The sequence below is a fragment of the Crocuta crocuta genome, unplaced genomic scaffold (assembly GCF_008692635.1).
Source record: "Crocuta crocuta isolate KB4526 unplaced genomic scaffold, BGI_CrCroc_1.0 scaffold503, whole genome shotgun sequence".
In the NCBI taxonomy this organism is placed as follows: Eukaryota; Metazoa; Chordata; class Mammalia; order Carnivora; family Hyaenidae; genus Crocuta; species Crocuta crocuta.
The window spans coordinates 126,297-139,145 of record NW_027527143.1 but is presented as its reverse complement, the minus strand read 5'-3'; the positions used below and the strand labels follow the sequence as shown (position 1 = coordinate 139,145).

The following is a 12,849-nucleotide window of genomic DNA, read 5'->3' as shown; positions in this document are numbered from 1 at the left end:
GTCTCCCTCTCTTTCTCTCTCAGAAGTAAATAAACATTTAAAACAATTAACCAAATAAGGAATTAGTGTCTTAATTATTTTTTCTGTCTTTCTGCCCTACTCAAATTCATCAAATAACAGCAACCTGTTTCTTCCTGCCATCATCATGGAATTACGAATTATTACTAATTAATAATTCCTTTAAAGGAAGGGGGATTTCGGTACCCTGGCATATTTATCACTGCCCATTTCTAGGAGTAGATCAAAGATCAACTTTTCATTATCACAAACCTTTAACATACATTGGGATTTCACAGAGTACTAATTATTACCATGAATTGGGGTTGGGATTCTGGTAAAAGATGTCCCTGACAGACATTCGAGGCTTAGGAAGAGGAGAGTGGCGGATGCTCTTGCTGAAGATGACTTGCTCATGAGTCTTCAGTAGATAACTTTTGGGAACCACCAAAAGTGCCTGGAGGAGATTCTGTGCAACGGACATTCTATAACAACTGATGGGGATAGAAGAAAGAAACTGTTAATTAGTCTAAGTGTGGCTCAATGAGTTAGTATGACTTGGGCACAGCAGCTCAAGCATAAAGGTACTGAAAAAAAGACCTGAGGAAAAATCCTATAGTACATGATATTCCACATGTATGGTCTCTGATTTTTCTCACTTTTGAAATGAAAAACTCCCCATACACTACGTTGATGGGCATTTGGTCAGACTCCTCTAGGAGTCTGGAGTGGACTGGCCAGAGCCAATTATCTCTTTACATGATGTGTTAGCAGGCTTTTATCCCATCAGATGTTGGATGTAGAGAGAGGGCCATATGACGGTAGTGTTGCACTACACTGCACAGAGTGGAGGTGATCTCACTGTGACATTATGCATATATTGCAAGGAAAGAAACAATGTCATGAGGCTCACTCAAGCAGGATCTGTTATGACAAGGTTGAGAGCCAAGCAGTTAACCAGTGAGCCAAATGGTATGAATGGCAACTCTGGACTTCCGTTTCCCTGGACTTCCACAACCTTTGTTAGCCCCTTAGAGTCAAAATCCTAATGTCAGTGGATGATGGGTCTGGAACAAAAGTGTAAATCTTTTATTCATGTGGATCATTCAGGTTCATTTTTAAAATCTTTTCCTCCTCCAAACCATCTCAATTCCGCATTTTGCTTTGCATTTGTAGACATGGCTTATAAGTTATTGACTATTTCACTTTGTTGAAACCTCCTCAGGTGCAAAATGTCTGGATAGATAGGGGGGAACAAAGATACACAGCACGTCATTAGTACTAGCAAATCTCCTGAATTCATTTTGCAGATTCTGAGATAAGTAGTTAATAAGAGTTAACATCTTTGAGTTAAAGTTTTGGCAGGTAAACTGGTCTGGAGTAGGTTGGGTGTGATTGTGTCTTCTGCTCACATTTCAATGTCTTATAATTTTTTTTTCCTCCTGAATTCTACTTCCCCTTTCTTCTTTCTCTGTTCTTCTATTTTGTGTCTTCCCCATCATTTTATTAATGCTTCTCCTTTGGAAAAAAAAAGTATTTTAGATCCGTTTTTCTGGGGCTCTTCGGTGACGGAGTCTAGCTTCCTGTGCCCTCACTGTTTCACTCACTGACTCAGAGTGGAGGTTGCTTTACTGGAACTTAAAAGAAACCTCAGTTTGTTTTCAGTCCTATTTTCTCCCTAGCATAAAGCTCTAATTTCAAGGGGAAAAAATCTGATTAGGCTATACTGAAGGAAGCAAGCAACAAGCCAAAACCCCATCTTCCTCACCAGCTACTCTGGGGCTATATTCTGTAGAAAGGTAACAAAACCATTTGGAGCTGCCCATTTGCTCACCAAATATAACTCCCATGCCCAGAGTTTTATGCAGCCTTCGACGTGAGTTAAGTCCCTCAAAGTAGGGCTTGGGCAAGATTAAGCAGCAAAAACTGTCTTTGACTGCAACCCAGGGTACTTCTCAACTTTCCCAGTTCGTTCAATAGAGAATATTTAACAAGTGTCCATTTTGCCTGGGAAACAGAGAGGGCAGATTAGAGATAACAACGTGTTATCCACATTTCCAGACCTAATATTCAGATCCTACTAACAACTCTGAACTGCAGATCCAAGTTTAAAGTCCAACTTCGGGACTATATTTCCCATGTGTTATAGCTTAGAAGATGATTATTAGCACAAAATTAATATTATTTCATCACTTTCATCTTTATTATTTTAAACCAAGATCAAATTGCATTAGATCCTGGCAACTAGGAGAGGAATATTTGTTTTGGAGTTGGTCCCATTTGTTCATCTTTAGAAACTGATAAATGAATAGAAGATGTTTAATCAGACCTGTGGGTAAAAAGTCAAAGACTGAATGCATGTGAGATTAGGGAAAATTGTGCACCCAATGAAGACAACAATGGAAAAAGAATGAACCACGATGCTCATGATGACTCAGTTGACAACACTTTTAGGTAAAGTCCACACTGTTTGGAAAGCACATTTTCATCCCTAGTGTCAAAACCTCCAAAAGCACAGAGAAGAGTAAAAGATGCTGGCCCATGAGGAGTTTGTCTAGGGTTATTTTGGAAGCCCCTGTAGTATTTAATGATAATGAAAATGCATTTCATTTCTCCATCTTGTCTCTCAGACTCTCTATCCAAAACAGTATGTAAAAAGGAAGGAAAACCAACTAACAAATAGCCCATGACTTGATTTGTTCCAGTCACATCCAATAGAACAAGCCACATCAAGTTGCTAAAGAAATTTAACCACTGACAATGACCACAGCACAGCAGCATTTGTATCATATTCCCCTAGAGGTACTAGGCTGTTGTGGCTCAGATTTTGAGAAATTTAACCTGCATGCAAATGTGTGACAGGGCTTTCCTGGCAACCTGTAGTTCAACAAAGAACAGGAAGTGAAACTGTCATTGTCACCACAAGGTTTCTTTTACACCAGTTTCCATAATTTAGAATGGTACCTTGCTGCTACTCTCTGTCCTATTTCATCTATACTGCTCTGCATTACCTCAAAATGAAGAAAAGGAAGTGCTTGCTTGAGAGGTGTAAGGTCTCAGGAACTGGATGTGACCCCTGAGGAAAAGGAACGGGCACCTCTAAGATTCAGCACCCTCCTGTTTGCCTCAAAACACTGAGCTGGAGCCCCAGAAGCCACTGCTTTAATTTACATACCAAAGATGTCAAACTTCTAGAAAGTCTCAAAAACACTATTTGATCCCATTTGATTTGGAGTTTCTTACGTAACTTCAGCAGCATGTAAGACTAAAGACTGTGATATACAGTTTGTCTGAATTGTATCCCAACCAAGGACACTTGGCAGAGCGGCTAAGTGGAGACTAAAATCCAAGGCTCAAATTTCCTTTTCCTAATTGACCCAAATCGATGGTGTGGACAAGTAGTGGGTGTCAAAAATCACCCTGACCCTTTCTTATTGGTTATTCCCTCTCTCAAAACTTCCACAGGCTTCTCATCACACTGAGAATCAACTCCAGATGCACATAGTAACACAGTCTGGTCCCTTTGACTTCTGTGACCTCAACTCTTACCTTCCTTGCTTGCACCTTTCCTGTTGCACAGGCCTTCTTTCTATCCCAGAAGACCCCTAGCACATTCCTGCTGCAGGGCCTTTGCACTGGCTATTCCTCTGGCTTGCTCCCTCACTTCATTCAGATGTCTTTCAAATGTCATCTCCTTAGAGAGGCCTTCCCTGACTATCTGCTTTAAATTCTACCTTCTCTCCTGTCTATTCCTTATTCTGCTTTTTTTTTTATTACTTGAATTTTATATTTATTTGTTTATTATTTGACTTCTCTCTAAAACTGAAGCACTACAGGGGCGCCTGGGTGGCTCAGTCGGTTAAGCATCCAGCTTCAGCTCAGGTCATGATCTCATGGTTTGTGGGTTCGAGCCCCATGTCGGGCTCTGTGCTGACAGCTAGCTCAGAGCCTGGAGCCTGTTTCAGATTCTGTGTCTCCCTCTCTCTCTGACCCTCCCCTGCTCATGCTGTCTCTCTCTCTCAGAAACAAATAAAACATTTAAAAAAATAATAATAAAATAAAACTGAAGCACTACAGTATTAGGGCTAAATCATACTTGCCTATTTTTGTAAATGAAGTTTTATTGGTATACAGTACTCTTGTTCATTTACATGTTGTATTTGGTTGTTTTCACACTACAACTGTAGAGTTAAGTAGTTGTAATAGACAATGCATTGTCTGTGAGGCCAAAAATATTTATTATCTGACTCTTTACAGAAAAAGCTTGCTAACCACTGCTCTAGAATGTAAGCCCTATGAGGACAGGAGATTTAGTGTCTTTTGCTAACTCCCGTATCTCCAACACTCATGTTGCCTGGCACTTAGTAGGTACTTGACAAATATTTATTAAATGGTTGAGCATCTAGATGAATGAGTATCCAAAGGTATCTAGAAAATTCTCTTCTTGATTTAGTAATTACTGAGCACCAACTTGTGCCAGGTATTGGACTCTTTTCAGGGGATAGCATGATGATGAGAGACCAATAAATTAAGTGGTGCTATGAAGAATGTCATGTTCTTCATGACAGTTGTTTTGGGAACCATAAAGAAAGATACCTGACCAAGGCCTCCAAAGACAGTGATCCTTAGGGATGAGTTCTTCAAGCTAAGAGAACTGTGAAGGGCATTTCAGGCAGAGAGTAGGACATGTATTGGTCCAGAGTAGGCAACCACAGTTGTCTGGGGGATCCACAGTTTGAATGGAATGTGAGAGTTTTTTGAAGAGGGATTGAACAGTTTCTTTATAGGTTTGAATAATCACTTTCTTCATCTTTCTGACTCTTGTTTCCTTGGTTGCCATTTAAAATTTGGAGAAAAATAATGACTCTCTTCAAAAAGCGCATCATTCTCCCACTTATATTTTTGGCCCAACCCAAAACACACTAAATGTATTTTTTAAAGAGATGTCCAGGATACATTACACCAAGATTTCTCAACCTTGGCCCTAATGACATTTGGACCAACAATTTTTGTTGTGGAGGCATCCTGGGCATTGTAGGATGTTTAATAGCATCCCTGGCCCCTACACACTAGATGCCATTAGCACTCCCTCAGTGTGACAATCAAATTATCTCTAGATATGACTAAATGTCCCCTGGGGGGCAATATCCCTCTGTTGGTAACCACTGTATTAGATGGTGCCAGGAACCCACATGGGGCAACCTGGGTCTCTGGAATAAAAACTGCCTATACTTTTTTTATCTCCAGATGATCACCCAACATGATGATGACAAGTAACTATAGAATTAGAAAAATAAACTTTAGTTACTTCTTCACTTGGCTATCAAAGTGCCTTTTCTTCTAGGCGCTCCTAGGGCCTGTGCCATACCAAAATGTGCTACGTTAAATGTGCGATTGAACAGGACAATAGAGCCCTGCTCAGCAATAACAAGGAATAAGCTTCTGATAAATGCAGCAACATGGTTGAGCCTCAAAGACATGTTATGGAGGGAAAGAAGACAGTCTCAAAAGGTTACATACTGCCTGATTCCACTTATATGTCTTTCTGGAAAAGGCAAAACTATAGTGAGCACAGATTAGTGGTTATAAGGGCTTGGAGTAGGGAGAATTGTGCAGCCACAAGGGAATAGCATGGGAGTTTTGGAGTGACAGAACTGTTAGGTGTCCCGATTGGTGGTGGCTGCTACATGAATCCATACATGCATTAAAACTCATAAAATTGCACATCAAAAACTTAATTTTACTGTATGTTAATTTAAAAAAGACAGTAGTTGCTAAAGAATGTGATGGGCTTTTAACCCCATCGTGTCTTCTAACCACATGTGAACTTAACACATGTCTTCTTCTAACCACAGTGAAACATTGTGCCAGGCACAATGCCTTGACCACTGGTAATTGGAGTGTTCAGGGGAGAGGGGCAAGTAGATATTCTGGAACCAAATGAAGAGCTTCAGCTTCCCTGCTTCAATTCCTCTTTCACTTTCCATAGAACAAGGTGATCTTCACTTCCCAATCCAGGGTTGCCAAATTTCACCCCAGAATTGCTTGAGCCTCCTTGGGCAGAAGAGAGAAAATATTTTCAAAACATGATGTGTGTTGGAGCAGGCTTACCACCATCATTCGGGATGTATACAACATCACAACATTGTATCAATCTGACACTGTTGTATAGTGATAAGAGAGAACCTAAAAGTGTGGGGCTAGCTTCCCAAAGCCCCAGACGAGAAAGGGAACAGAGAGCATAATGAAATGAAGGTGACTTGACTTTAAAAGAGATCGATATCCTATTTTATTATTCATAGGAATAAGGTTACCAGATTCATGCATATATGAAATAATTGTTATTTCTGAGGGATTTTGTACTCCCCTTCAACATCTAGTCTGTTCATCTATGATAACAATGGGGTCCAGGGTATATATGGGCAAGTAGTGGTGACCTTTATCTAGAATACTACCCCATGAGCATCCGGTTCAGGGTAAGAGTAGTCAGCATCCCTCTGTGGTCAACATGTGTATGAAAGGACTGTTCACAAGAAAATGTTGCTCATCTGCTTATGCAATAATAATAGTAAGCCACAGTATTATCATATCAGAAATGAATGCACTTGACTTCTCAGAAAATGAAATGCATGGCAACAGTGAACATCAGAACGTGTCATCTAACTGGTACTCATCCTGAAAGCTACGCAAAGCACAAATGATGTCACAATCACAAACATTATACTTCTTTCTTTCTGTCCATCATCATCCGACATTGTCAGTAACATGACTTAGGATGGACAATTGAAGTGTCTCTAAAGTGTTTCAGAGGTAGCCTATTACATCAAACATCCTCAGGAGCTATTTTTTTCCCCTTGGCTAAATATAAACTGTGAAAATGAAATAAAAATGACAGTCTCTCTGTGTCTGTATGGTGAGGATAGGACAGAGTGGCAGTGGTAAGAAATATGTTACCGATGAACTAGCTCATGATGATTTCAGTCTTCTTGAAAGCAGAGCTTTGAACTTTTTTAATTCTACATCTTTTAACTTTTTTGATTGTCATTACTACTCTCTCTCCCCCATGACGTAGGGAAAGATTACTATATGCCCATTTAGCCAAAACTAGAGCCAAGACATATGTACTTGGAGAATTTCCCAGAGGTACTTAGGGGGTTAGTGGAAAAACAAGGTGTAAACCTGTGTCCTGATTCTGGAACCCCATGGCTCCATTCGCTAGACCGTGTTATCAAGTATCATCCAGGTTCACCAAACATACACCAAAAACTCGGAGTTGAAGATGGTTACCCTCTGTAAGAATCAGTGGAAGTCCTGTGCCTATTCTCAGGCCTGAAGGTAGTAATGCATTCAGAGTTGAGAAAGTGCCTCAGCCCTTTTAAGATGTATATATCAAGCATGAAGCCTAAAAGAAGGGTATTCCTACCCACAAAATATTACTTTCTTAGTTGAGCCCCACCATATCTTAAATATAGTGTTATCTTTGTGTGTGTAACTCTTTTTTTAATTTTTTTTTAAGTTTACTTATTTTGAGAGAGAGGGAGAGTGAGTGGGGGAAGGGCAGAGAGAGAGGGGGAAAGTAAATTCTAAGCAGGCTCCACACTGTTAGCACAGAGGGGCTGGTACTCACAAACTGTGAGATCATGACCTGAGCCAAAACCAAGGGTTGGATGCTCAACCTACTTAGCCACCCAGGCACCCCACATGTAATTCTTTCACATGCCTCAAGGCCTGGTCTTGCTGTTCTTGGATTCCTAGATCTTAATACAGAGCCTGTTTCATAGTAGGTACTCAATCCTTGTGTGATGAAAGAAAAACGTGGCATGAAATATGTTCTTTAGAAGTGCAAATCAAGGGCAAGGTGGGGATAGAAAAACTTTGCAAAAGTCATTTATCCTCTCAAGGCCTGTTTCCTCATCTGGAAAATGGAGATGATAAGAAATAACACTTCAGGGTTATTGTATGTAAAATGCCTGGCAAGGTGCCTGTCTCACGCCCAGCTCTCATTAGAGGGTAGCTCAAGATGGCTCTCAGGGACTTTCACCTCCTAGTATCCACAGTGCCTTCTCACACTGAATAGGGCAAACTATGTGACCAATAGGACATTGGTAGATTGACAGAGTGGCTTATGAGACTAGGTCATAAGAATTACTGAGGCTTCTACCCTGTCCTCTCTCAGATCATCTGCTCTGGTGAGGGAGAGGGAGGAGCAAGACACCATATCATGAAGATACTTCAAGCAGCCCTATGGAGAAGTCCATGTGGTGAGGAGCTAGACTTCCAGTATACTAACAGCCTGCTTCAAGTCACCATTCATATGAGTGTGCCATCTTGGACTCTGAACCTCCAGCCCCAGTCAGTCCTTCAGATGATGCAGCCCTGATCAAATCTTGACTACAACCTGAAGAGAGACTTTGAGCCCGAAACCCCATTTAAGCAGGTCCTGGGTTCCTGAACCGCAGCAATTGTGTGAAATAAATTCTTATTGTTGTGGTTTTTATAATTTTTTCAAGTGCTTGTTTATTTTTTAGAGACAGAGAAACAGAACACAAGCAGGGGAAGGACAGAGAGAGAGAGAGAGAGAGAGAGAGAATCTGAGGCAGGCTCTAGGCTCTGAGCTGTTAGCACAGAGCCTGATGCAGGGCTTGAACTCATGAGCTTTGAGATCATGACCTGAACTGAAGTTGGATGCTTAATTGACGGAGCCACCCAGGCAACCCAGCTTATTGTTTTAAGCTTGTAGGTTTGGGGGTAATTTGTTACAGAGCAATAAGTAAACAATACACTGTCATTGTAAATGGTGTGTGAATACCAATAAAGAGATATGTCCCACATGGTCAATCCTGGTTCTTTTTTTTTTTTAATAGTTTATTGTCAAGTTGGTTTACATATAACACCCAGTGCTCATCCCAACAAGTGCCCTACTCCATGCCCATCACCAGTCAATCCTGATTCTTGACCAGCCTCAATTCATAAGAGCTAATGGGTAAGGAAGGCTGATTTTAACCAAATTAGGACTTGTTCTTCCCCCAAAATGAGGAGGTAACTAAGACAGACATTCTTAGCAACCAACCTGAGAAAAGTGAGAAGGTCCCCTTGGTGCTATTTGCCACATTAGACAAACATTGACTCTCACTGTACAGTGTATCAGATACTCTAATGTTATTTAGTCATGTCAGGCATGTAGGTCATCTCTCTAAATAGTGGGATAGTTCTGACTCTCTCCCTGAACCCCTGCAGCTAGCATACCACCCACACCAGTTCCTTACTTGTGTTCACTTTCTCAAAGCTTTTATACCATAAAACTTGGATGAAAATGATGATGACTTTAAAGGAGCCAACATTTCACTGAATATTGAAAAACCCTCATTTTTGGGGGCTACACAGGCCTTGGCATTATTTAAAGTTTGGATGACGGGCAGGAAGGCATTTGGCTCTGATTTTTCACATGGTTGTGTTACTGTAACTTAACCCAAGTCCCTCCCTTCCCCAGTGATCCCTGGTATCTCGAAGGATTTGCCAGTGTGTTAGACTGTTTCATTTCTCAACAAATGCTTTCATTCTTTCCTGCCATCTCCAATTCTGTAGTCCCTGCTCTGCTCAGTTTCTCTCAAAACTAGAGGGTTTGTACCCTAGCCCCCACCCCAAGCAAATACAACTTTTCCAGATAACTGAATTGCCTGACCCTTAGGTGACCATAGACATTGAAGGCCCCTTGAGGCCGTCCTTATGGAGGAATTTACTTGTTCCCAGGGCAGGAAGCTACAACTCTCTGTTGTACTCAAAAGCATTCCTTGACTATTAAAAAGGCATGTCTCAGGGCACCTAGGTGGCTCAGTCGGGAAAGCGTCCAACTTCAGCTCAGGTCATGATCTCACAGTTTGTGGGTTCGAGCCCCGCGTTGGGCTCTATGCTGACAGCTTGGAGCCTGGAGCCTGCTTCAGATTTTGTGTCTCCTTCTTTCTCTGCCCCTCTCCCAATTGTGCTCTGGTCTCTGTCTCTCAAAAATAAATAAATGTAAAAACAAAATTTTTAAAAACACATGTCTCAAGATGGGGAATATGAGCCCTCCTTCACATCAGAGAGTTCTTTGCCCACTTGGAATCCCTCTTCCTGCTGAGAGGATGGCACAGACACAGTCTCCTCTCATTGTTCAAGAGTCCCAGAATTCCCTTTGTTTTGCAGAGAGATTAAATAGACCAACAGATCTATCATGGCCAGTCTGCCCTGGATCTTAGAATTCCAACAGACACAAATCATATAGATATGACCATCTCAGCTTCCCTGGATTAGGACTAGGTGCCAACAGAACCATGCACAAAGCTTGCCTGGACCAACTCCATTATGCTGAATAGAGCCTATTTTTCACTATTCCTGCCTAAAACTCTTTTAACCCTTATATCCACCTAGTCTATCTGTGATGGGATCAAGAGGAGGACATGGTGATTCTAGCCAACAGATTAAGGAGTTAGTTTAAGGGTCACTCAGTGTCTGGCCTTCTCTCTTGTCTGACAGCAAAGCGCCATGACTTGATGGCCATGGCCTGCTTTCACATCCATAGAGTCTCTGGAAAATGCAGCTTTTTAAGGAATCCATGGGTCTTGTTTTGTCTGAAACATCTAATGGCCTATGCTTTGAGCAGTAGACAATACATGAGTTGACTTCAACACTCATCAGAGAAACCACTGGGTAAAGAGTGTGTCCTTGGGGTTGTTAAATAGAATTTAAATTTTAACTTAGCTCTGCTTCAATACTGACTGTTACTGTGACAGAACAAAATTTTTCTGTCCCTAAACTTAAGGAAAAATTAATTCAGTGTTGGCTCCAAGCATAGTGTGGTACACATTGAGGGCACCCAATTAAGGTTTTTTTACTTGGTTTCATTAATATTTCATTAAGTGGGAGGAATCACCAGTTTAACTTTTGCACAGAGGACTTCTTCCTCTGCTTTGTGAAGGTTGTACGTTTGTTTTAGGACTTGAGCTATTTCAAGGAAGAGAGGCTCCAAGTTTAGCCTGGGACAAAAGGAGAAGGCAGGTCAACCTGTCACCATTTTTATCCACTGGGTTTCCACCTATATTATTATTACATGACCCCTTGGGATATAGGGGATAAACTTTCTCTTCTTTCATCTTCTCAGCAATAAACCTGACAAACCAACTCACCTCCAAACTTGATATTTAATCTCCAGTGACAGAAAGACTTGTTTCAGTGCCAACATTATTTACGTTGTTTGGCATGCCCAAATTAAATAAATAGCCTTGATAGCTGCAAAGTTCAAGGAAGAAAATAAAATTTACCGATTTTCACTCTTCCCAAGACAAATCCACGAGTTAGCTTAGCCAGATTGCTGGCAACTTCTTGTAAGCAATTTCATGGTAATTTTACTATAGAAAAGAAAAAGGAGAAATAGAAGGTAAAGTCCTACGAACTTCTCCTTTATCTCAGTCGTCCATCTCTTCTCACACTTGGAGTGACAGGAACAGAGAACAAGGATGGAAATGATATGATTGATACATATACAAAATCTCACCAGTGGTTAAGACTTTCAGGGGAAATTTAGACCACAGCCTCAGCTTCCCAGTGCTCACTACCCTTTGGAGTAGTTCTGTTTTTAAAAAAAATAATAAAAAAATGCCACACTTGGAAGCTTCAAATTGGATACATTATGAGAAATGAACAGCATTTCTCTCCATCATTGGTGATGCTTTATAGAAGAGCTCATTTCCCAGAGGCCTGACTGTTCCACGCTTGTGGTTGTCACAGAGAAGACAAGAAGGTAGAGGACTTGAAAGGGGTCCCTGCTTGAGATGATGAAGCCAGCTGTGAGACATGCTCTGAGATTACAGGGACCCACCAAAGCTATGTGTGCCTAAATCACCTCAAGTCTTTTCCTATTCCAATCCTTCTGACACCTGTCTCCAGACTAATCCGTCTAATCTAAACAGCTGCCTTGGTCACGTCATGCTCCATCTTTAGTGACTCCCCAAGGCCTCCAAAAATGTCAGTTACACCCTAGGCTGGCCTTTATGTTGTGCAAGAATCTGGCTGCCTCTCACATTTAATCTCCCTCTCTCTCCTGCAGGAATCTGCCACTCCTGTCAAGAGTCTCTGCATCACTTCCTATTTGCCTGCCTCTATACCTTTACCTGTGATGGTCTCTATCCTCTTCACCTGGAATAGCCTCCTCTTCCTACCTCCCTCCTCAACACCCAACAACAAGGCCTGATACAAAGAGTGGGATTTGGACTTAGGTAGACCTGGGTTAAATTTTAACCCCACGACCTGCTTTTTGTGTGTCATTGGGCAATTGCCTTATCTTCTTGGAACCTCTGTTTCCTCAACTACAAAATGAGAATGTTCACATCAGGTCCATGATAGATGCTCAGTAAAGGTGAATTCCTTTTTTTTTTTTTTTGCATATCAACCTAACCCCACACACCCTCCCAAGGTCCTAATACCTATCAAATGGGCCACAAAATGTGGTTTACATATGAGAATAAGATTTCGGTGCAGTAAAGTTAATCATCAGTAATGGGCCAGGTCAGGAATGTAAAAATCACAAGACCCTCTCAGGACAAAACTCAGAGGCCAAGGCCCATGGGTTCATTTTCTGGCAATGACACACTGAAATTTCACTTTCAAGGGAGTGAACCCAATACAAGTACTTGGAAAAGAGCCAACCAGTCCATAGCTGGGAAATCACAGTATTGCCAAAACTAACTGTTACATAGTTGAAAGAATTCCTGAATAATACATTATTATAATTACTTAAAAATTGACAAAAGATACCAATTAACAGATTCTGTTCTATGATACTTGAATCTTAAATAGAAAAAAAGTCAGAGGCATTAG

The 12,849-nt window shown here is 41.1% G+C and overlaps 1 protein-coding gene across 1 annotated transcript in view; it reads left to right on the top strand.

Annotated features, from left to right (window-relative positions):
* Nucleotides 1-8,580, top strand: part of PTCD2 (pentatricopeptide repeat domain 2) — a 49,536-nt gene extending 40,956 nt beyond the window's left edge. Inside the window, exon 10 of the mRNA XM_077759820.1 lies at nucleotides 8,174-8,580. Within this exon, the coding sequence (XP_077615946.1) occupies nucleotides 8,174-8,377 (204 nt within the window). The 3' untranslated portion in view covers nucleotides 8,378-8,580. The remainder of the gene's footprint in view (nucleotides 1-8,173) is intronic.
* Nucleotides 8,581-12,849: the final 4,269 nt, after the last annotated feature.